The sequence below is a fragment of the Gossypium raimondii genome, chromosome 12 (assembly GCF_025698545.1).
Source record: "Gossypium raimondii isolate GPD5lz chromosome 12, ASM2569854v1, whole genome shotgun sequence".
Lineage (NCBI taxonomy): Eukaryota > Viridiplantae > Streptophyta > Magnoliopsida > Malvales > Malvaceae > Gossypium > Gossypium raimondii.
In genome coordinates, this window is record NC_068576.1 from 44,120,731 (window position 1) to 44,146,926 (window position 26,196).

The 26,196-nt window shown below is 31.0% G+C and overlaps 1 protein-coding gene, 1 long non-coding RNA gene and 1 other non-coding gene across 4 annotated transcripts; all 3 read left to right on the forward strand.

The window, feature by feature from the left end:
• Positions 1-1,205: 1,205 nt before the first annotated feature.
• Positions 1,206-3,349, forward strand: LOC105764352 (uncharacterized). 2 transcript variants are annotated; one of them, XR_001124620.2, is made up of 4 exons: positions 1,206-1,469; positions 2,239-2,308; positions 2,686-2,780; positions 2,920-3,349. It is a non-coding gene; the product is annotated as an uncharacterized LOC105764352 (long non-coding RNA). The 2 variants fall into 2 exon arrangements; XR_001124619.2 differs by lacking the exon at positions 2,239-2,308 and having other exon boundaries at positions 1,216-1,469.
• A 5,224-nt stretch (positions 3,350-8,573) lies between these two features.
• LOC105764350 (uncharacterized) lies at positions 8,574-12,044 on the forward strand. The gene is made up of 7 exons (XR_008191827.1): positions 8,574-8,923; positions 9,240-9,424; positions 9,809-9,973; positions 10,282-10,546; positions 10,630-10,688; positions 10,791-10,827; positions 11,560-12,044. It is a non-coding gene; the product is annotated as an uncharacterized LOC105764350 (transcript).
• Positions 12,045-24,297: 12,253 nt separating this feature from the next.
• LOC105764356 (probable ribose-5-phosphate isomerase 2) lies at positions 24,298-25,662 on the forward strand. Its single transcript, XM_012582891.2, has one exon. The coding sequence runs from the start codon at positions 24,637-24,639 to the stop codon at positions 25,417-25,419; it is 783 nt and encodes a 260-aa protein (XP_012438345.1). The 5' UTR covers positions 24,298-24,636; the 3' UTR covers positions 25,420-25,662.
• The last annotated feature ends 534 nt before the right edge of the window (positions 25,663-26,196 follow it).

Genomic DNA, 26,196 nt, shown 5'->3' on the forward strand with positions numbered 1-26,196 from the left:
ACAAGTTGAAGCGTGCTTTATATGGCTTAAAACAGGCTCTTCAAGCTTGGTACAGTCGTATTGAAGTATATTTTCTTAGCCATGGATTTGAAAAATGTGAGTATGAACCCACTTTATTCACTAAGATGGAGAAAAAGAGTATTATGATAGTAAGCTTGTATGTAGATGATTTGATTTATACAGGGAATAGTGATGAGTTGATGATGGAGTTCAATAGGTCCATGAATATAGAATTTGCTATGACTGATATGGGAAAAATGAAGTACTTTCTCGGTCTTGAAGCAACACAGAAAGTTGATGGTTTTTTTGTATGCCAAAAGAAGTACATGACAGATCTTTTAGAAAGATTCGGAATGAGCAACTCAAAATCAGTTCATAATCCAATGGTTTAAGGAAGTAAATTAAGCAAAGATAAAAATGGAAAATGAGTTGACAATACACTCTACAAGTAGATGGTTTGAAGTCTAATGTACGCGACTGCCATACGGTCGGACATCACGTACAGTGTGAGTCAAGTGAGTCATTTTATGGAAAATCCAAAAGAGCTTCATTTTGCAGCAGTAAAGTGAATCATACGCTATCTCAAAGGAACTTGTAAATTTGGATTGTTCTATTAGAGAAATCGAGGGAAGGATCTAATAGGTTATACAGATAGTGATTATGCTAACGACGTTGAAGACAGAAAAAGTACATCATGCTATGTATTCATGTTGAGTGAGGCTACTATCTCATGGAGTTCGAAGAAGCAACCAGTGGTAAGTCAATCAACAACTGAAGCGGAATTTATAGTAGCAGCAGCAAGCTCATGTCAAGCTGTGTGGCTCAGACGGATACTTGAGGCAGTGGAAAGAAATGAAACAAGTCCTACGGTAATATATTATGACAATAGTTCTGCCATAAAGTTATCAAAGAATCCAATTATGCATGGGAGAAGTAAACACATCGATGTACGGTTTCATTTTCTAAGAGATCTTACAAGGAATGAAATAATTGTGTTGCGACACTGTAATTCTCAAGAACAAGTAGCTGATGTCATGATCAAGCCACTCAAGCTGGAATATTTTGTTCGAATGCGAAGCAAGTTAGGAGTTGTAGCAAATGTAAACTGAATGTTTGCGATAATTCAGTTTCAAGGTGAGAATATTAGATATGTTTGAATAAGGCCCCGTTCTTTATTGCGTTTTAAATGGACTTTTGCGTTAAAAAGTCCTTTTCTCTTAAAAGGAGAGAAGAACGGCCTCCATCTTCTCAAAAAATTCTCCATCTCAAACGTCATTTTCTCCTGATGGAGAAGCTGAAAATTTCACCATCTAAAAAGCTAGAAGTGCTTTTGGCTGATAAATGACCAAAATAACCTGTCTTCTCCCCCTTGGAAAAACGTTCTTTCCTCTGCTGTGAAAGTTTTATACCCATTTTTTTCACATTTTCACTGTGAAAGCTCCTTCCTGTTCTTTGTTCCTCTTCCGTAGGTGAGTTCGTTTTCTTCTTCTTCTCTTTAATTATTAGTTATGCTTTGTTTTTATTTACTTTTTAATTCTGGCTTTTGTGCCTCTTTTGCTTTACTGTTTTGTGCCTCTACTGCTGCTTTGCTCTGCCTCTTTTGTTTTGTGCCTCTTTTGCTCGCTTCGTAACTCTTCCAAACTATTTTAGTTGATAAGAATAGAAGAATCATGGTTTTAACCTTGTGCTGTGAATCAGTCGAGAGAAGAAAGTAGAAATATGACAATGGAATTTCCATGAATTTATAGTAAACTCAAAACAACATAATTCCTAACTAATTGTCTGACTCTAAACTCAAAGATAGACTCAATAGACCACTCTTTTTCTGTTCTTGGAAGCAAATCCCATACCTTTTGTAATGGGTATTTGACTTCAATTTGTCCCAGACCTTTTCTGTTCTGAGTTTACTTTCTATAATTTTCCATGTGATGTTGAAAATGGAAATAATCAGGCAGGTTAGAATTTAAATGATAGGGATTCTGGGAAAGCAATATCCTCTTTGTATATCTTATGTCCAAGAATATTTTGTAAAGCGAGATGTAATTTGGCTTATGATATTGTTTTCCCCTTCTTTTACATACGCGTCTGTATCATGGCATATACAGTTGTTTCTGCTTTCATTTTTGGTTTGATATTACATGTTACTTCACTGTCATCATATATAGCTCAAATCTGTTTGCTAGACTTTAGTTTTTGGCCCTATAGGATGTTCCATAATTTCTAATTTTTGTGAAACAGGCTGCTCATCTGAAGCATCAATCTCTATTTGTGCATCAATCTCTATTCAGGAATCTTTGATGTTGAATGTGTAATCTCAATTAAAGTTATTCTCTTGATGCATGCATTCTCTTAACTTTTTGATATATAACCATTGAGATGATTTCATTTTGCTTGCTGAAGTAGCCCTTTTTTCCTTTGCTTTGTGTACATAGCTTCAAGAGTTAGTGTAAGTTTTATCCTCCCAAAGTTAAGAGAGGGGACTGCTGATGGAGTTTCCTGCTTTAAAAACATGTTTTGCATGCTTTAACTGGCCCCTCCAAATGCAAAATTATCAATTTTTGTTAGTGTTATAGGCTGAAGGATAAGAGACCAAGAATGTATTTGATAATATTGAATTGCAAGTTGATGCGAATCATAATTAAATTTATGTATCATTGCTATAAATGTAAATTGTTTGACATGCAGAGATGCTCTTGATGCTTTGGGATTGGTTCGGTAGTGCTGTAGGAGAATGCTTATGACTCATGTTGACCTCATTGAGAAGCTTCTGAACTACAACAGTAAGCTGTCTTTCTTTCTTGCCTTCATTCTGTTTGGACTTCCTCTGTATCTCATGCTTCTGTTCATCTTAGTGCTGGCTTTGTTTAGAATTGCTTTCTCTACTTACTGCCTTTTTTTTTCTTTTTTTTTTTGTGGTAGCATTGGAGAAGTCGGAGACCAGTTGAGGAAACATGTAGAATCTAAGGGTTTGTTGCAGTTTGTGTGAGTGCCTGTCAATGATTCTCAGTTTTGTTTAAGTGGGGCCGTGTTTGAATCCAGAAAAGGGAAGGAAAGGACTTAAATAGTACTAGTCTAGTTTGTTTTCTTCAGCTCTATGATGGATCGTTGTATGTACGAAATTAGTGGGATTTGAAATGCTGAAAGTGATTGGAATGCTTTGCTGTTTGCTGGGATAATTGTAGGATCAAAGACTAACTTTTGTTAGTTGCATTGCTACAGATGTGTTAGTAAGTGTAGGATGAATGGGAACCTTAACCGAGCATTTTAAAATCAATAATGACATGACCTTCTGGTAGCTTACAAGCTAAGTGAGGGAAGTGGGAATGAAGCAAAAGACACCATTTAATTATATCATTTCCTTTTGCTTGTGTCTGTTTGTCTCGACTTTCATTTTCATATGCTTATCAAATATAAGTATTATATTAATCAACTCATTTTCATATGCTTATTAAATATAAGTATTGCATTAATCAAATCATTTATTGAATATAACCAAATTATTTTCATATGCTTATCAAATATATCATCTAGTTTAATCAATTCATTTTAAATTGTAAATGTTATTGACAAATTTTTAGTATTTATATTTGGTATATAAATATCATCCCTTTTAAAACTTTAATCTAAATATATGTAATATTTTAATTGTTAGGTTTATGTTTTTAATGTTATGTTAGTATATAATATGAGTTATATATTGAAATACATTTTAAAATAAAATAATACAAATGTGTTAAAAGCATTAATTAAAAATAAAAATAATTTTATAATAATACAATCGTGTCAATATCTAATTACAAATATTTAATTTTTATATTTAAATATTTAAATATAGTTTATATATTCTAATTAAATTTTATAAATAATCAATATTAATTACTTAGAAATATTTAAAATTAATATTATATATTAAAATATTAACAATAAGTTATAATAAATTATTTTTTTATATTTTTGCTAAAATATCATAATATTAACTAATTTGAACATTATTTAAATACATATTTATTACTTTATAATCTCATGTCTAAAATGGACATTTTATTCTTCAAAAGTACTTTTTGACAGCAATGCCAAACACTCAAATTTCTCAAAAGCACTTCTCAAAAGCACTTCTCAAAAGCACTTCTCAAAGTCTCCAATTGTTACTGGAGGTTGTTAGCTGCTTCCTTATTCTTAGTTGAGTAGTTGCTAAAAATCAGCAAAGTATTTTGCTGCAATTTGTTAGTAAGCTTGACTATATATATATATGTGTCAAGCACATGAATAAAATGTAGCAGTACTTTCAATCAAATACTTTAGCACCTGTTTTTTATTTCTAACAGGAATCACGAGATAATCATATTTATAAATACATTATTCTTTTGAATTTAATAAAATGATATATATTTAGTAGAAAGTTAAATAACAAATAACTAAAACATCAATTAAGGAATTTTTCTTAAAATAAACAGAAAGGTTTTAAATCATTTGGATGCCATCTATATATTCACAATTAATTAAAGATTATTTAAAATAAGTTTAAAGTTAAGCTTGAGAATTCTAAATTGTCACCTATTCACAATATGTTTATCTTTTATAAAGTTTAGGTTTGAATAATCTTTGTACAAAATAAAATTTTAATTTTGGAGATTTATATAATTCACTTTTAATTTTCACTATTGTAAAAGATTTTATTGAATTCCTTTTGAAATAAAATGTTTTATTAAATTTGGTGTCACACTAAAGTTTTATATGATAAATTGTTGAAAAATTAAATCAATTGAAAATTAATATTTTCAATGATTTAACTTTTAAATATGTTTGATAATCTAAAATAAAAACAACATGATAATTTTTCTACAAAATGTGAAAAATATTTTGAATTAAGTCAATTTTATTTTATTTATTTTAATATTATATTATCCTATAAAAATTTACCTTCAAATTTTGATTTTGTTTAGAATAATGTGCAATTTTAAAATTTAAAGATAATATGTAAAATAATTTTTTCATAATTTAAATTTTATGTTTAGCAAGTAATCTAATTATATTCGGTATTTAATTTTAAATAATATATTAACCAGATTGTATAACTTAAATTGAGAACCTATATTTTTAATACTTCATTTTTCAACACTTTCTTTAAAATTTAATTTTTCAGTTTATCAAACAACACCTAATTTAATAGTAATTTTAAAAAATTCATTATAGTATAAATATCAAATTAAGATAAATATATAATATACTTTGGAAAAAGATTACCCTCTAAGATTTTTTTTTTTTTTTATCTATAGTAGCAAATAACTACCATACATTATTTAAAAATTTGCTTTTATTTTATTTTATTTTCAAAAAATGATTTTGAATTACTATTATAAAAAAACTCATAAAGTGGATGATATGAATCTAAAATTTTGATTTTTGCAATATCCTTGTGTATTCAGAGAAAAATAAAAGGATAGAAATGCGTTTAGTTAGATGTTAAAAGTTATTAGAGATGTTGTTTAATTAATTTACGACTCACGTTTTCAAATCTTTTAACTTAAACATTAATTGGTTGATTCATTTTATAAAAATATACAACAAATGTAATTTAAATCCAAGCCACACTTGAGGTGATAAACACTCTTGACCATCAAACTATCACATAGGGTTTAGATCTAATTATACGATATAATATTATTTTTATTACCAATTCATCGTTTAGATCTAATTCAAAAATATATTATCCGAGTTTTAATTTATATGAATAAAGGTGTACTCCTACAGGCCTACGAAATATATTAGAGTCAGCTTTGGTTCAGGCCCACTGGTCCTTCTTCACCTTGAAAATAATTTGAAATATTAAGGGTAGAATTGGATTAGCCATGAAAATAGTTGCTGTGAAATTGTAAATAGTGGTGATATTGAAATTGGTTATTGAAGTGAGTTTAAAATTAATAGTGAGGAATGTTTAAATTTAATTTTGATGAAATAATAATAAAAAATGGACTATTAATAACATTAAATTAAAATGACTCTATAATTACTATCTCGTTAAAAACTATTAAGATTATATTTATTTTAACTACTAATAATTAAGAATTACCTAAACAATATTTATATTAAAATTAATTTAAATAAAATATAGGTGAGAGAAGCAGTCCAGTTCATCAATTGGATCCCAAACTTGAAGGGCCATTGAGTTTGAAATTCTCTCTGGAAATGCATCTAAATGCACTCAAATAATTTCCCATCCTTTAAAGTTGAAGATGCAAATGCATTCAAAGGAAATCTACATTCATAAAATATTAGTCCAAATTAAAAGTGATTTAATTTGGTTAAAGTTTATTAAGTTTTAGTTATTAAATAAAATATGGGTTGAATATGTGTAGATACACTAGTAATTAATTTCTAACGATGATAAGTTTATTAGAAATTAGGGTTAATATGCAAAAGTTATATATTAGGTTATCCTCCTAAATTACATACATACATAACTTTTCTATTATCCCATGTGCTAATTTGAAGGTTAAAGTTACTAAATCAAAGATTCCAAGAAATCAATGAATTTAAGTACACTTTTGCATCTTATTTTGTTCTTGATAAATTTACATGACAGATTTTAATTTATTAAGTTTTCTTTTTCAACCCACTAATTTTGGATTTTGAATTTTATGAGTTTTGGATATTATTTGATAAATTTTCAAAGTTGTTGTATATTGGGATAACAGTAATATAATCTTTTCCAAAAATCATGAATTGAAAAGATTTTCAATTTTGTGTTGTTTAGAACAAAGACTGAATGCAAAAAGTCCAGTCATGTGCTTTGGTTCCATTACTTACGGTGGAAAGTGAAAACAAAACTATGACAAGGTTAGAAGAGAAGTATTAGATTTGAGTAAAAAGGGTTAAGTCTTTGAATTTAATTTGTTTGTACTGTCAAAGATGAGACCAAGATAACAATGAAGCTTTGACTTGACTTTTGTCATTTTTGAATGGGTTTCAAGGGCAACCAAATTGAGAAGAAAGAGGGGAGAAAGGGAAAGTTTTGGTGCCAATTATGTCGCAAAGCAGTGGATTCTGGGAGGTAATGCCACATCATCGCCATTTAAAGATAAAAATTGGATAACGAAGTAGTTTGGGTAGCGTAAGTGTGGTTATGAAATTGTTTTTTCTTTCTAATTTTAACCAGAATATGAAATGCACGTGTTAGGTTGTATTTGGAAGATTGGGCACATGATTTGATACAAGATTGTTGTCAACTCATTTCTTCAAATCCAGCTTTGACATGCTTCTATTTCTCTCTCTCAACTCTTTTAATCATCTCACTCAAATCTCATTCCCTAATCCACTTTTAATAAGAATCACTTCTAGGATTTAATTAGAAAAGTTATAATTACTCAAAAGTTTCCATTTCTTAAAATTGATGTTATATGATTTTTTCTGTTTGCACTTCTCTTTTACAGTTTAATTTTTCTATGAAACAACTTTAAACGTCACAAAGCTACAAATCAAAATTCAAACAACTTTTTTTTTTAATCCCCGATACTAACCGTCAAATCGACTTGGATCTAAATTATGTTCTTCTACTCGTCAATGGGTACTAATTCATCGTACGGATCGTCCAATTAATCGTCACTTGAAACTCACTGATGGAACTTTAAAAAAAAAACACTTAATAGGCCAATAACTTAAATAAAAACTTTGGAATAGCTCAATGACAAATTATAACTTTTTTTAATTAAGTGACCAAAACGAAATGGTTACCTATTGCTTAGTGAATAATAGTATAGTTTAGCCATTGTGTTATTTTGGGTGAAATTGTTTGCCAACTCGCTTTATACATATTGGATTAAATTAATTAGTCTATTATTAAAAAGATTCAATGCTAAATTGTAACATAGTTAACATTTATTGTGTCAAAACTTTCATACAAAAATATTTTTTGTTTGTAGTTCAATTCTAAATAAAATACTCCATTTGTAGAACCATAAAAAACTTTCAAAATATTGATTCGCTACATAATAAATGACATTTTTAAACGGTAAATGTTAATTTTGTTGAAAATTGTCTTATTTAATTTTTTAATAGTACGGAGACTAAATTAATTCATATAATAGTAGAATGACTAATTTGATCCAATCCTAGAAGGACGTACCATGTACATTCACATATCATTTTAGTCCTCAATAATATGTGATATTTTGATCATATTACATGTGTAATAAACTATTTTTATAAATTTACAATGTTACCATTGTTATTATTTTTAGAATTTTATGATTTTTATAAATTTTTAATTTTATAATTTGAACCATATTTTGATCCTATTATATGTGTAATAGACTATTTTGACCATGTTTTTACAATTTAATTGTTTTTATAAAATTATTATTTTTAATAAAATTTTAATTATGGAACTCTGAAATTTATGATATCATTTTCTTTTTCCAATTTTTCTTGTAAATGTAGCGTATGCTTTCCAATATTAGTTTTCACCATGACAAAACGAATAAATATTTTCAAAAGAGAACCCTATTTTGTAATTTCCTATCGGTTTATTAATCCTACCCGCCTTTTACAGTCATATGACACCGTCTCTATCTCTATCTGCCTCCTTTATATAATTTTATTGCTTCTTAGATTACAATATCACTATAATCAAATCACGAAGCTGAGACTTTAAGATGTTCTTCTGTTTCTTTTCACACTGCCAGTGTGGCCTTTGCTTCTATTTTTTCTGATCCTGTGGGGGATATCCCTAAGATTTGCCTTTTTAGTTTCCCTAAATCTTGAGAGGATGAGTTGGCAGTGAACTTTTACTTAAAGCTGCAAATGAAGAACACCCTTTTATTTAGACACTTCGTTTCCTTGCTTATTGTTGGATTTTGTTGTTTGAGCTCAGTTCCAGTTTTGGCTCAAAATGGACCGCTCACAGATCATGTCAAGCTCATTTCTGGTTGGTGTTCTATAATTCGGTTTAGATTCCTACTATAATGTGAAGTTCCTGTTTAAGTTTTCATTTCCTTTTGTATTTTGATTGTTTGCTTTATGTTTCCTTTCTCGTGTTTGGTTGCTGAATTGTAAGGCAGATTGAAGTAGTTGGTTGGGATCATTGCTGGTTTTGAAAGATCTGATCTTTTGTTTTCTATTTTTGCCTTTCCCCACTCTTACTGTATGCTTAACCCGTGCGATTAAGAGAAAGGAAAGGGGTTTTGTTCCTACTTGTTGTCTCAAATTGTTTCATATTTACTGTATGTTTGTGGTGTATGCAGGAGGGGTGAATTTAGGTGCATGGAATAATGAGATATCAGAACTGCCACAAGCACCAGCGCCAACAACTTATGAGTCTCCAAGCACGCTGGTGTTGGCAGCACCAAGGACAAATAGGCCAGACCTTCTGCGCCATTTCAAGCATTTTCACGGTGGTTGGAATATTACCAACCGCCACTACTGGGCGGTAAAGTCTTTAGTCTGCCTTGCTTTCTTGATAGCTTTTTGATTGATCTGTTTAATCTAATTACTTTATAGATTGTTCACTTTTAGCAGTATTGGACTGTATATACATATATATATATTATACTTGAACTAACAAATCTGCATCTTTATGCTGATGTTAGATTGCAATCTGTGTCAAATGATAATAGATTGTTATTGTCAATAAGAAAGTGTAATTTATTCAACCAAAAACCGAAGAAGTTATTTTATACTATTTTAGGAAATGTTGAAGATATCATTACGCTAACATGTTTCAGCGTGCACCTTGTCCTTAAGGATCGTATCCTGCTTGCTAATATGTGTATCAGATATTTCTGATCAGTATTTTCAACTGTTTTGTGTGCAGTCAGTTGGATTTACAGGGGCAGTGGGATTCATATTTGCTGCGTTGTGGTTTGGTTCTTTTGGCATATCATTACTGCAGATGGAGAGTAAACATCAAAGGAAAAAGAACGGATCATTCTCAAACAATTTGTCTTATACTACTCATATTGTTCACTAGCGCTGCAGCGTAATAACTCGAACTTATAGAACTTCAATGTCTACAATGTTATGGAGCTTTTACTATCTTATTTACTTTGGTTTTGATTTTATTGGTGCCTTTGCTTTTCAATAGAAAACAAAAACGATAAACATATAATTAACTAAAAGCAAGATGTGGAAAGCAAAAAGTAAAAGCAAAGCACCGAGAAAATTATCTTGTACTTATTTATGCACCTTCCCATGACTGTGTGTGTGTTTTATGCTCATGTTCTTTCTTGTACTTATTTATGCTCATGTTCTTTTCTTTATCTAAGCCGCAAATTGTTTCTTAAACAGGATTGGATGCATTCTTCTTTCATGGTGAAGTGTTGCATACTTTGAAATATGTTGTAACCCAGTCAGACTACACTGTGCAAATCCTAAATAATGTTACACAATACCTTTCTCTTGCAAAAACCATCAATGTGGTCGAGTTGTTCCTTCCTTCCAATGTCATTACTGACACCGACAAGTTGAACATAGATCTAAATGCAGCAGCAGATACACTTACAGAGAATACCGATGAAAACGCTGTCAAAATAAGAAGAGTCTTCAATGCCGTGTATAGTCCCCCTAAACCATTTGATATTGCCTCATTATTGTCAAACTAGCATGCAAATCAAAGTATTTCGAATTTGTTTTCAGGCGATTGGCATTGATCTCCGTGGCAGCAGTGATGCTAATTTTGGCCCTGCTTGGTCTTTGTAAGTATATCACTATAAGATATTACTGACTTGTATCTTATATGTTTCTCGACCATTACCATGTCTTGCCGATCTGAAATTTTGTTCATAATTTTGTTGCAGTGTTGTCTGTTCTAGGGCACCAACATGCCATTCACATGTAAGTTCTTTCGGGGCCTACATAATGTTTTTCCATTTTCCGTCTATACTTTTACATGATGAAATAACTAAACATCAAACTTTTTACCACATTTACAATCCCTTGTTTTCCGAATTTTCAAATTAGTTATTTTCCTTATCTTATTGATCACATTTAGAATATAAACAAAAATGAAAAATAGGAAACTTGTTCTGAAATTAAATGGCACTTAGTCTGGGAATTCTTCTCTTTCGGTTATTCTACAACTTCACATCTCTTTCTGACACTACCAACAAATTGTTGCAGATTCATAGTGAGCGGTTACTAGTTTCTATTACTTTCATCCTTTGTGGAGTTTTTGTAATCCTGAACAAGTAAGATGTTAGACTTAAAACTTTTCCTACATGCTTTCTTGTAAGAAATCTAAAATCCTGTCGGCATCCGCATGTTTAGAGACTGCTAACATTTGATACAAGATGCATTGGCACCTTTTTGCATTTGCTAATTCAAGGTTGCATGCTGAAACAATATCTCAAATGTATGAGTTTTGTGGCCGTAGTTTGTTTGAAGAAATTGATCCTCCATGTCATTTCTACTTATTTGCTTTTCCCCCCTATTACTGTATATGATTACTTCGCTGCTGTTCTTTGTTGGAAGAAAGCTTAAAGAAATTTAACATTGAGTTGTCTACAACAAAATGCCTATATAGATGTCATCGTCTGATGGATGAATGACCTGTTTTGTGTGTTTCAGTGTGATTTCTGACACTTGTTTGGCTATGGAAGAATGGGTGGAAAATTCGCATGCAGAGACTGCACTTAGCTACATACTTCCTTGTGTTGATCAAAGAACAACAAACCATACACTCACTCAGAGCAAACAAGTCATCAATAGTTTAGTAAAAGTTGTCAATACATATATTTACACATTTGCCAATTCTAATCCTTCCCCAGATGACAATCGTTATTATAATCAGTCCGGGCCTTCAATGCCTCATCTATGTTCTCCATTTGATTCTCAACTCCAAGATCGTCAATGTGGGTCAAATGAGGTGTCTATGACAAATGCTTCTCTGGTATGTTTATCAAATTTGATAATTTGGTTTGAGTTTTTTCTTCTTTTTGTTCACAATTTATTTCCCACAGACATTACCGAAACAATTTTGTCTATCCAAAGTGAACAAAGAGTCTTTGAATATTGAATAGTTATCTTTGCATGTGAAGCTTTTCTACCTTCAAGCTTTAGCTTTAGGTGATACAAACATATTTAGCCATCGAAAAATAAATAATTATCCATTCAATATTGTGTTACCAATTTAGTCGAGATTGTAATCTAAATAAATTGTTGCTCTTAGCTTTTGCATGTAAAGATGTTCCGCACTCCACAGAAATAAGGTTTGTTGTGTGTTTGTGTTAGTAGCCAAATACCTAAGACCGATGCATAACTGGAAAGAGGTACGAAGATATATGATCCCCCAAGAACCATTCAAATACATGAAAAAACTTGGAAAAGAAATGAGCATACCTGTGTTGAACATATGTCCATATCCGACATTCACACTCAAGTCCTAGTAAAATAGCCTAGCCATTTAGTGTTTGAGGATAGCATGATATTATTTGTCGTTACAACTAAGTTTCTATGAACTTTCAGGTAGAATTCACAAATAGTATAACTTTTACCCTTGACAATGATGAACACCACATTGCAAATCATGTACTAAAATTTAGAAGGCTCCTATTCATGCACGAAAAGTTCGACTAGACTAAATTTTTATATTTTTCAGGTTTGGCAAAACTTCACGTGCATATCTAGTCTGTACATGCCATAGTTAGAATTTAAACATTTTAATACCGAGACAGTAGATAGAGTGATGATCTTGCTGACAATCCCCGAGCTTGAAGCTCGATCTTTAAGTCTATAAAATGGAAAGACATAAACAAACAAAGTAAGCTTTTATAGCTTAGTAAGTCTATAGCATAACTAAACATATATATAATATAACTTTTAAATTTAATTCACTGAGATTGCAATTAACACATATAACTAATATTCATACATTTTTTGTACTGAGACCATTTTATTTATAGTCAAATATGTGTACTGTCGAATGCGTTTAACTGAATATATGTATATTTATACCAAACAACATTACAACCGAATGTATATAATCGAGCATATATATATATATATATATATATATATGTTAAATACATATCATATCCGATTGTGTATGTATACTCATGATAAACTTATAACCAAATACAAATCTAATACATATGATGAATGCATTCATCTCCATCAACTGCATATTTATATGTAGATACTTCTCAATTTCATATGTAGATACTTATCAAATACATATCTTGAATATTTATACGTATACATTTATCAACTGCATAAACTGAAAGCATAGATGTATATTTTACAAATTCATAGATCAAATATATACATATTCATTAAACACACTTAACCGAATGTATATATGCTCATCAATTAAAGATAACCAAAATCATATAACTGTACACTTAATCACATACTTTAAACAGATTCACTGGCACTTAGCTTGCTAGGATTAAAGCCTGATTCAGTACACCGGCACTTAGCCTGCTAGACATATAGTCTGAAATGTTTCACCGGCATTAAGCCTGCTAGACGTAAAGTTTGATATTGTTTCACCGGCATTAAGCTGCTAGACGTAAAGTCTAAAATTATTTCACCGGCATTAAGCCTGCTAGACGTAAAGTCTGATATTGTTTCACTGGCAATAAGCCTGCTAGGCGCTAAGCCTGAAATCCCAATTTCACATACACAAAATAATTCCTCGAAAAATTCTTAATAGCAAACACATGTTCGTTGTAGTGCATGTTCAATTATAAAAGAGTTTACAAATCATACTTTCAATTCAATTCAAGTATTTATAAATTTATAAACATATATATAATCAAACCTCACATATAAAAATATAAGATTTTATATCTTTAATTCAATCCAAGAACCTATATACGAATATACATATAGATATACTCGAACTCCCATGTACGTATTTAACATTTATACCTTTAGCTAAAATCATAAACTCATACATGTATATACATTTATATTCGAATCTATATGTATATATATACACATTCTTGTCTTTATCTAAGTTCATAATTTATTCATGTATATATATAATTACTTAACTAAATTCAATACAAGAAATTTACATGTATATATACACGTTTATTCGAAATAACATATATATATTTAATTTCATACCTAAGTTCAATATAAAACATATACATGTATATTCATACATATTTAAATCTCCACATGCATACTTAATATTCATGCCTTAAAATATATTCAAGATTTATTCAAGTATTTTCATATACATTCCAACCCACATATACATACTTATTCAAATTACCTATACAATTACAATATACATACCTTTAATTAAACCAAGAATTTATACATGTATATACATATATGTATTCGAACCTTGTGTATACATATATAACCCTCACACAATCAACTAAATTTAAGAACATATACATATAGATACCTATATAAATATTTGAACATTATATATATATATATATATATATATATATATATGCCATTCATACTTTAACTTAATTCAAAGATTTATATAAGTATATACCTATATATTCGAACATTGTATATACATATATACCATTTATACTTTAATTTATTCAATCAAATTACTTTTATTTATAGCTCAAAAAATACAATAGACATACATACATACATACATACATACATACATACATACATACATACATACATACTAATTTAATAACATTAAATAGCTAATAGACTTACCTCGGACGGTGAAAAATCAAAACCGGACAATTAGTCAACTATTTTAGCTTTTCCCCGATCCAATTCCAATTTCTTTGGTTCTTGATCTAAATATATTCAAAATGAGCTAGTTTAAATATTATTACATTCAATTTAGTCCAAAAACACATAAATTGGAAAATTACCATTTTGCCCTTGACATTTACACTTTTTACAATTTAGTCCCTATTGCATAAAACACAAAATACACAAAATTTGCCCACACTATATAAGGGCCGCATATTTCTATACTCCTACAAGTCCACACATTTCATTTATTTCACATTTTAGTCCCCCAAAAGTTTAATTTCACAATTTAGTCCTAACTACTCAATTTCACCAAAAATTCAAAGACAAAACATGTTAACTTTCACATATCTTTCATATTTCATCATTAACTAACAAAAAACTCAAGCATTCATCAATGGCATGACACAAAATCAACACCAAATTCTAAAATTAAAGCATGGGTCTTGTAGTACACAAAACAACGATATCAAAAACGTAAAAATTTTCAAAAACAGAATAAAAATGAACCTCTAATTTTGGATGAACATAGCCAAACCTTTCAAAGCTTCCATGGCATTTTCTTCTCCTACTTTCAGCTAAAGAAGATGAAGGCTAATGTAATTTTTATGTTTTAATTAACATATATATTAATATTTAGCCATTTACTTAATTAACCTTGGTTTCTAAATATATAATATATAAACATTAAGGTTAATTTAGTCCATAACCATCCACTATCTATATAGTGGGTTAATTTCACTTTTAAGCCTCCTAATTAAAAAGACAACCACAAATAGATGCTTTTAAATTAAAACCCTAAATTTTTATTTTACGCGATTAAGCCATTTTTATTAAATTGAGCACTCAAACAATCAAATTTTCACACGAATTTTTCACACATAGTAATTCACATACTGCAAATACCATAAATAATTTTAAAATATTTTTTTACTCAGATTTGTGGTCCCAAAACCACTTTGTCCGATTAGGGTTAAAATCGGGTTGTTACATAACTAGCTAACTAACTAACTAACTAACTATTAGTTACTCTAACAAACCAAACCAAGATATAGCTTGTGGCACTGTCTCTGGTACTTGAACCCATTGATGCACCCCAAGGTCTAGGCCACTGAAATGTAGAAGATAAGATGGGAAAGGGAAAGCAAAGTGATGGGTGCTCAATAGTGGCGACATTGGAGGCGAGTGGACTGAGTTTGAGCCATGAAGATGAGGGTTCTACCTTCAAGTCGACTGGATGCCGAGGAGACCTTATCGACGACGATGGGTTGAGGCTTGTGACCTTCGAATGAACTAAAAGGGGAAAAGTCTAAAAAATCTCATTACTTTTCTAGGTAGAACCTAGACTTTCTCTATCAAATCATCGGTCCCAACCTTTAATCAAGCTTTAAGATAAAAAAGCCTAGAGAGAAAAAAATGATTGGCCGAGATGTTTAACTAATTTTTGATCTGTTTAGTCTAAACCGATTAAAATACCAAAATATTTTTGTATTTAGATCGTAATAGAAAATCCAACTAAAGCTTAGGAACTTCTTCCATCAACGAGTCTCCTTCCACCTCAATACGTTCAAAGCCTTCTGATGATGTTGGATGATGGTGGAGGAGGTGAAACTATTGGTCGTCGATTTGGTATGTTAAGAAAGAAAGTGAGAGTTCAAAGAAAAAATGTGAAAAAGAAATAATTTAAAAAAAAAGAAAAAGAAAGAGAAAACAAGAGGAAAATGTGAAAAAAAATGTAAATAAATTAATTTTGGAAAGAAAATATTTTTTTAGACTTATTGCTAAAACACCATTGAGTTCTTAGTCAATAAGTCAACCATAAGCCACGTGGCACTATTTTATTAATTAATGTGTCATGTCATCAATTTTTTAAATCACGTTAAAGTTGGGTATCGTTTTGATAAAATAAATTAAACTCCAAGTATAAAATTAGACATTTTAAAAATAGAGGTACCATATTAGAACAAACCCTAAAGTACAAGGATCATTAGTGCCATTATCCCAATAAAATAACTGGATGGTCCAAACCAAATTAACTAAAAAGACCCTCCCATCTTTTAATGAAAATGGGGCGTTTTATAACCCTCAACCCTAGCACATTTTCTTATATGCAACTATTTAATTCTTTCCATTGCTGAAATTGCAACTTTTCTATTCTCATTTTCATCAATTGGTTGTTTCTTCTCTTCTCGTCTTCATCAGTTGATTGCTTCTTCTCCATCTGTTTCCTAGTCGTTTGTGTCTTTTCGTGTTCGTTTTCTAATATTGATATCTTGATCGTGTCCAATATCTCTCTCTTGATGTATTATGACGTGTCTAGTACATATCTAGACATATCTACGGCATGTACGTGTTGGACACCCATACAAAACCGATACGACGAATAGAAAGTCCATTTTGCATAAAAGATCGAACGTCCATGTATTCGCCAATATCCCTAGATAAACTCGTGGGATCTCTTGAATTCTATTCAACAACGTGAATTATGCCTGCATTACCAATAAGTCTATTATTAGCGCCAGTAGTTATCATAAGGGGGTTCACACCACTTTCTTGATCCCTTGCAAGTTTAGAGGACCACAGATGAGGCTTTAATTTACAAAAGGTATAAAAATAATTTTTAGATTCTTCCTTCTTTCCTAAGAGAATATGTAATAGCCCGATTTCTGGCTTAGTCGGAACAGTGGTTTCAGGACCACAAATCCGACGAAAAAAAAAATGTAATGGCTTGAATTTTCAGAGGTGTCGGAACGGTGATTCGAGATCACTAAATTCGACAAATGGGTAGAAAATATTATTAATTTAGTAAGTATAAGTTAAATATGAAGTTAGGAAAATTTTGAAATAGTGAATAGTGCACTAGAAATAAATATTAAAATAATTAGAATCAAAATGAGGTATCAAGACCTCGGGATTTTAAACTGAGCCATAAATATTTTTATAAATATTTATGGAGTGTTAAAAGTTAGTATTAAAGTTTCGTTAAGAAATTTTAAAGTTCGATAATTAATTGAACAAAAAGGACTAAATTGTAACAAATGCAAAATTTTGGGAAATGATTAAATAGCTTAAATGATAAAAGGAAGAGGGCTTAAAAGGCAAATAGACCCAAGGTCTATTTGGGCTGGACAACAGAGGCATGAAATCAGCAAGAAAGTAAGGAGAATTAAGGGCAAAATTGGAAAATTACAAAATTTGCTTAATAAAGTTAGGACCCAAGTGGAATTATCTAGATTTCTCTTCATTTTCTGAATTCTCATCAGCTAAAACACCATGGAAAGGCTTCTTCAAGCTGGTTCTTCATATTTTATTACAAGCAAGTTCAATTCTTGACTATTTCTTGAAATTTTGTATTTTATGACTTTTACAACTAGGCCCACTTGTTAAATTCATTAGTTTTAATTTTATGAAAGAAGTTGAAAGTTTATATGAATATGTGCTGGAACTATATGATGATTTATCATGAAATTAGAGCTTTAAATTGTTCATATGCTGATTTTATTGAAAGAATTGAATAGAAAGTGAATGTTTGGGACCTAATAGTAAAAGAGTTTGAAGATAGAGTTATATGTGGAAATTCTGAATTCCAATAGTTGTGTAACAGCTTATAATGTCTAGGTAAAGTATTAATTGAGAAAATTAGATTAATTGAGGGTTAATTGAGAAAGGACCGAATTGTATAAACTGTGAAATTTGGGGCAAAATGGAAATCAACATTTTGCACTAAAGCAGTTTTGGACAGCAGCAGTAGTGTAACTTTGAAAAATCACTAAAAATTGTAGAAATTGAATTAGAGGATGAATAAAATATGAAACTAAAACTTATTGAGTCTAGTTTCTTATAAAATAAATGGTGTGAGCAATGGAATTGTAAATCATGAGATATAATAGATTTTGTGAGACAAGGTCAGAATGAATTCGGGTTCCCCTGTTCTGACTTTGAAAAATCATTAAAAATTGTACAAAAATGATTATGAGTTATAATTTATATGGTTAGAATCCTTAATGTGTCTATTTTTATGAGAAACAAAAGAAAATATTATCCGAATTCTGTACAATGAGATAATTAATTTTTAGTGAAGAGTGGTCGGAACTGTCAGACAGCGAAACAGGGGAAACTTTAAAGAATAAACTGTTCTATTTGGCTGAACCAAAAATTCTGAAAATTTTATGGTATGAAGATATGTGAGTCTAGTTTCAGGGAAAATTAACGGATCTTAATTTGGAGCTCTGTAGCTCCAGATAAAAATAATTTAGTGACTCTGACTCGAATAAACAGCTTTGAATATACATGTTAGTGAATATTGAAATTATGGTTAATGTTGTTTAAGTGTGTTATACACATTAAGGATGTGGAGTGGAGAGGAGGAGGAGGAAAATTGGGAAATATATGAATGATTCGTGTATAAATGGTCATATGTTTGATTATAACTCATAAACGATGAAATATGAATGATGCTTATTTTTGTGCATTATTGGTCATGGTTTAAGCTCATGTGTGAAAATAAAGTTTCATAGTATGTGTGTATGGTATATTCAGTATATGATTTGACATGAAATAATACCATGAATGGTTTATGAATTAACACATGTTGGTAAGCCTGATATATGAATAAATGATCAAATTGAGCGGAACGCCGGATTTGAGTACTTCTGATCAAGTGACAAAGTGATAAGTGGTAGCTTTAGCTACACTTATCTGATCAAGTGACAAGTGGGAAGTGATAAGTAATAGCTTCGGCTATACTTATCTGATCAAGTGACAAAGTGATAAGTGATAGCTTCGGCTATACTTATCTGATCAAGTGACAAAGTGATAAGTGATAGCTTGGCTATACTTATCGATCAAGTGACAAAGTGATAAGTGATAGCTTCACTACACTTATCCGATCAAGTGACAAGTGGAAAGTGATAAGTGATAGCTTGGCTACACTTATCGATCAAGTGACAAGTGAAAAGTGATAAGTGATAGCTTGGCTATGCTTATCGATCAAGAGACAAAGTGATAAGTGATAGCTTTAGCTACACTTATCGATCAAAGACAAAGTGATAAGTGGCTACACTTATCGATCAAGAAACAAAGTGATAAGTGGCTACACTTATCGATCAAGAAACAAAGTGATAGGTGGCTACACTTATCGATCGGGGACAAGTGATAAGTGATCATACGTAAGACCATAGTTATACTATGGCAAAGTGAAAGTGAAGTACTCAATTTTTCCGTGACCGTTCCTAATTTGATTAAGGATGGTAAGTGACAAATGGGCCCAAAAGAATTAAAGTAAATGGATAAGTGGTAGTGTATTTATATCGAGACGATGTTGTTATTCAAACTAAAGTGATATTTTCATTGCTAAATTGAGAATTTCATAAATGTGTTATTGAATGGTATAATCAATAAACATTGAGTTAAATGGTAAATACGTATTAGTTTTGAATTTGATGTCATTGAATTGTACGTGAATTAAATGGAAATTGCTAGTGATATGATTTAAATTATGAGCATGAGAAATTGCGAATTGAATGAAATGGAAATGAAGCATTAAATTGCATGAGTATGTATCGGGTCTCGCAGGCCCTAATTATTATGATTATAATATTTTGAGGATATATTGTGAAAAGTTATAGAAACATGTTAATTATTTTGAAAGTTTTAATATTGATGAAATTTTATAACTCGGTTAAATACGTTTACAAGTGTATGTGTTTTGGTAATGCCTCGTACCCTATTCCGGTGTTGGATACGGGTAAGGGGTGTTACAGAATAAGCCTTAAATAATCAGTGGCTTCATGTGGCCATATGAACTGCACGGGTAACACAGTCACGGTGTTCGCACCATTGTTATCATCAATTAGCTGCCATCTATTAGGGCTCTGATTTACGAGATAGTGCTGAAACATGTTTCTAACAGTTAGAACTTCCTCCAAATATATTACGCGACCTCAGAGAAGCCTATAATATTAAGCCTACCCTACTTCAGATATAAAATCTCATTTTCACAAGCACATATTCTTACTAGATATGGACCATTTGGTTGGAAAATCAAAACCAATCCCAAACTTGTATTTGACTCGTATGGATTTCTAGCGATTTAGGCAAAGGTTTGAGGATCAATTGGAGATGATCGATTCTGCTCCTTCATGATGAGTAAAGTAAAACATTCCCACCGAACCTCCTCGGTTGCATGCTTTGATTTGATATATATTCTAGAAAAGAGAGATCAATGACATCTCCTTTCGACGACTACATTCAATGAAATAGGCCACTACGACCCACCACAAGAAACCAGATAGCTGCCCCAGAGCTATCTTGTATTTATTGAGAAAATGGCAGAAGAAGGGGTGGAGTGGTAGATGAAAATTCGCTTCTAACACATGTAAGAGAACTAGAAAACTTCCATCGGTGGTGTCACTTAATCGGTTTGACCCTTTAACAATTGAGAAGTCATAGGAAAATTTGGGTATTTGAATTCCCCAAGAAACCAAATGACGACTCATTTCTTCCTCTTTGGTGGTGCAAACATGCTTTCGCCTCCATCGGAGCATTTACTTCATGGCGTTGTGAATGTTCACTCCTTAAACCACTATAGATGCCTTGAATAACACGATCACTTCCTCTAGCCCTAACCATTGTGCCTGAATAAACCTAGAAAAAACTAAAAAAAAAATTGGGAAATTTTAAGAAAATCACCTCTGAAACATGATTATTCTCCCCAACAACAGCTCCTTCTAAAAAATTTCAAATTTAAATAGTTTGATTCTTAGGGTTAATGTAACCTCCTTTTAAAAGAGTTTTACACTTTTAACTATTCGTGTACCTGAAAATGAAGGCACAATCAACTATATGTAATTGTACTACTCCTCAACATGTGGTGAAGTGTATGTGACAATCTAAAGCAAAAAACATATGCCATAAGCTTCTCTCTCAGCAATCTCTCACCTCACGAAGTCAAGTTCTCAAAAGAGTCACTTTGTAACTCTTCTTTAAACTAGGTGGGGGACAAATTGTTATGGTACTTGTCATTACCAACCTACTACCTGGTTACCCGATTGGGTCCTAACCTGTAGTCTGCATGTTCGCACGTGAGGTGTTCGCATTCTTTTATGAGATCGTGCGATGTGGGTTCGCACCACTATGAAAGCAAACGCACATCTAGAAAACACATGTTAACCCTAGAATAGAGTATGTATTGGCATGCATGGGGACCTACCTACAGCATCTCATCCATGAACAGTAACCATATCATATAAATAAAGAATCTAACCCTTTTGAAGGAGAGACACTCAAAAACATTCAACAATACACATATAATTATATTTATCCAATATAAAAGTAATTGATGTATCTATTTCTTTAAATGTGTATGATTGAATTAAAATTAAAGTTTCATGGATACATTTGAACCACAATCAAAGTTTATGTATATAATTGCACCAAATCAAAATTCATGTATAAATTTACATATTAAATCAAAGTTCATGTGTAATTTTAAGATTTACCCCTATTTTATTTGATTTTATTGAGTTCCATGTTAGAAAATTATATAATCATATCCATCAAATTTCTAACAAACATGAAACATTATCTACGAAGCTTTCTAATGCTATTTCTTTACGGTTGATAATATAAACGTAAAAGAAAAAAAGGAAAACCCCATGCTTTCCACGTGATATTATGGTATGCCATCTTTGTTCCAAGTCAAAGTCCAGTTTTGTCATTTCCATTCTTAGACGGTTTCAAATTCAAACTTGAAGTTTAGGTCTAAGTTCCATGTTTCTATATATGTTCCAAAGTGTTTTTGGTTGAAAAAAACCAATCCCATTTTGGTCCATTCACTTACTCATCAAATTATTTGATTTCTATGAAATTTTAATTTTAAGATTTAACAAAGCGATAGAAAATAATTAAAAGATAAACATCGATTTTAGATTTTTTTAAATTTTAAATCACTTAATTTTTTTCTATTTTTTTTAAATATTAATTTTACTATAGGTTTTTATACAATGTCTATAACTACTAATCATTTATTCTCAACTTTTAAATAAAAGAATAATATACATTCAAATTTATATCTTTTATCTTGACAATAATATTAATGCTAAAAATATAAATGTCTCCGTAGATAGTAATAATGTCGACACTTTATGGAAATTTAGACGTGGCATATTTAAGATTCCAATTAATTTGTGTGAATTTGTTCAACGTTTCTCTCATTTCTTAAATGAAATGGAATGCAACTTCCAAACAATATCCCCACATCCTCTGAAGAATCATTGAAATGAATATCAATATTTTAGGCCATTCAATTTAAAGTTGCCTTATTCCCTTTTACATGTTTGACTCTCTAGAAATAGAGATGTTGATAATTGAGTCGGGTCGGTTTGGTTCAATCCAAAATATGAGTTTAAAGTTTTGTCTAAACTCATCTAGATTTGTAAATAGTTAACTCAAGTCTCCATTTTAAATCCGTTTATATTATTTTTTTCAAAACATTTAAAATATATATTTATATTATTTAATATTTAATTATTTTATTTATTAAAATTTTATATATAGTCACTTACCAATTTTTAATATTTAATTTTCATATGTTATACATTACATAATATATAAAAATAGCATAATATAAAACATTACTAATTTAAAACGGATTAGATCAAGTTCAAGACTTAAAAGTACAAGTCTGAGCTTGACCCATATTATAAATGGACTTAATTTTTATTTAAACTTATTTTTCGAGTTTAAAATGAATAATTTATTTAAGAATATGCTTGGCCTCGGGAAAGTTGAAGCAGAGTTGTAGAGAGTAAAAAGTACTTTATAGTTTTTTTTGAATTATTCTCCCATAGAACGGTGCATGGATTAAGCATTTTTAGAAATTACAGAAAGGAATACGAGAATATTATGCAAAGCTAAATAAATAAATAAAGCAATGAGAATATATGAACAATGAAAACTCAGATATCCCTCCATCCATCCAAAGTTGAGAGAATCGCCTTGTGAGCATTAATTCAACCACCTATCACATCTCAGTTTTAGATTTACATGCATGCGCCCCGCTTTATTAATTATCCTCAAAATTACTTCTTTTTTTTTTTTTTTACTAACTTGTGGTTAATTTTTTTTGTGAGGAATTTATATTTTTGTATTATTAATATTTTAATAGTTATATTTCACATTTTAGATCATACATGTTAAATAGGATATAAATTAATAGTTTTAATTATTTATTTTATATTAAGAACTTTGAACAGTTCAATAAATAATAATATATAAGACAAAAATAATTTTATTGATAAACTTTAAGAGTATACAACAATAATGATATAGGAATAGGAAAGATATATAATATATGCTTAAAAGAATTCTAACAATATTAGATTAGTTCAAAATTTTATTAATAAACTTAACATCATATATACGAAAATTCAAAATATGGATACAACTGAAATCATACAAAAATATATACTAATACCCATACAAAAACAAAAGGGATAGCGGTATGGACAACAAAAAATAAAAGGGAAGACCATAACGCCAAAAAGCAATAACTTTAATTCCAAATCTCTTGTTTTGGACCTTCCTCGATTTTCTTTTATAAGAACCATACAAAAGCCCACTCATTTTGCATAGAACTTATCCCGCCTTCTCTCTATTTGCCGGAATACCAAACCCTATCTTCTTCTTCCTCTTCACTTCACCACATACCCCCTCTTCCCTTGTCCCTTTCCCTGTCCCTTTCATCACCATTACGCTGTTAATCCCCATCCCAATATCTGGGTTTCTGAAGGAACCCCTAAAGGAGAAGGGAATAATAATAAGAAACACCTCTCTTTTTCTTGCCCCCTTTCTCACTGATTCAATTTTAGCCTTTCGTTTCTTTTGATTCAATTTATCATCTCATTCTTATTTTTCTTTTTTAATTTGAACCTATTATTCTTTATTAACCCTCAAAAGATGGCGATTGCTTGGTCTGAAACTGCTGCTTCAATGGAGGCTTTATCTTTGTCTCCTCCTATGTCCCCACCCGTCATCCTAACCCAAGACGAATTGAAAAAAATCGCCGCTTACAAAGCCGTTGAGTTCGTTGAGTCGGGTATGGTTTTGGGTCTGGGCACGGGTTCGACAGCCAAACACGCCGTGGATCGAATCGGGGAGTTGCTCCGGCAAGGCAAGCTCAGCAACATCGTAGGAATTCCCACATCGAAGAAAACGCAGGAACAAGCTGTTTCTTTGGGCATCCCACTTTCAGATCTCGACAACTATCCCACCATTGATTTAGCCATCGACGGGGCGGATGAAGTGGACCCGCATCTCAATCTGGTGAAAGGGAGAGGTGGGTCGCTTTTAAGAGAGAAAATGGTGGAAGGAGCATGCAAGAAATTTGTTTGTATTGTTGACGAATCCAAATTGGTTAAACATTTGGGAGGGAGCGGTTTGGCTTTGCCGGTTGAAATCGTTCCCTTTTGCTGGAAATTTACTGCAAATAAGCTCCAAAAGTTGTTCCAAGGGTCGGATTGCGTGGCCAAGCTGAGGAATGATGGTGAAGGGAAGCCATTTGTGACAGATAACGGGAATTACATCGTGGATTTGTATTTGAAGAAAGAAATGGGGGATTTGCAGGTTGCAAGCGATGCTATTTTGAGGATTGCGGGTGTGGTTGAACATGGGATGTTTCTTGATATGGCCACCACTGTTATTGTTGCAGGTGAGCTTGGAATTACTATCAAGGATAAGTAGAACTATTTGGGGGGGCTATTATTCTAACCCTTTTTCGTATTTACTGAATTACAACTATTGCTTTTGGCATCTATATTGATTGATGATGGGAAGAGGTCGAGGCAATTAATTATAATTGTAAGGGAAGATTGGGTTTAGGAATGTTAGGATTGTGACAGCAATTGAGCTATCAATTGTTATGATAATTTTAATCTTACACTTCATAGTTTTTCCTAATAAAAAAAAATAGTCCAATTCAACTCATTTGATAAAACTTCAAAGTCATGCTGAAATGGAGATAAGCAACTCATGTTTAACAGGTTTTTGATGCTTATTTATGATCTAATGTTGAATGGGGGAAGGAAGATGAGATTCAGCTGCGTGGGCGTCTAACTCTGGTATACTTGCGTCGCCTTTTTGACTTGATCAAAGTCTAATCGTGTTGGAAGACCAAAACCAAACCTACGACTGAAAAGTGATTTATGTACATAGAAATATTGGAATGAATTGGACTTTGGCATACATTTCAGCAGCTAAAATCTCCATTATGTGTGTGTGAAGAAAGAGGGATGATCATATTACATTAATGCGCACAACCTAGAATTGCAACAACAAATACAATAGACCTATTTGGTACTATTTAAAAATTAAAATATTTTTCACTTCAAAAATAATTAAAATATTGTCAATTTATCATTAATATCAAAGTATATAAATGTGAAGAATAAAATGTATTTTTAATATTAAATGAATTAATAAATTAATCTTGAATAATTAAAACAATAAAGAAAGAAAACT

Bases quoted from the DNA above. Each gene is read 5' to 3' on its own strand.
- LOC105764356 (XM_012582891.2), top strand. From the start codon at position 24,637: ATGGCGATTGCTTGGTCTGAAACTGCTGCTTCAATGGAGGCTTTATCT.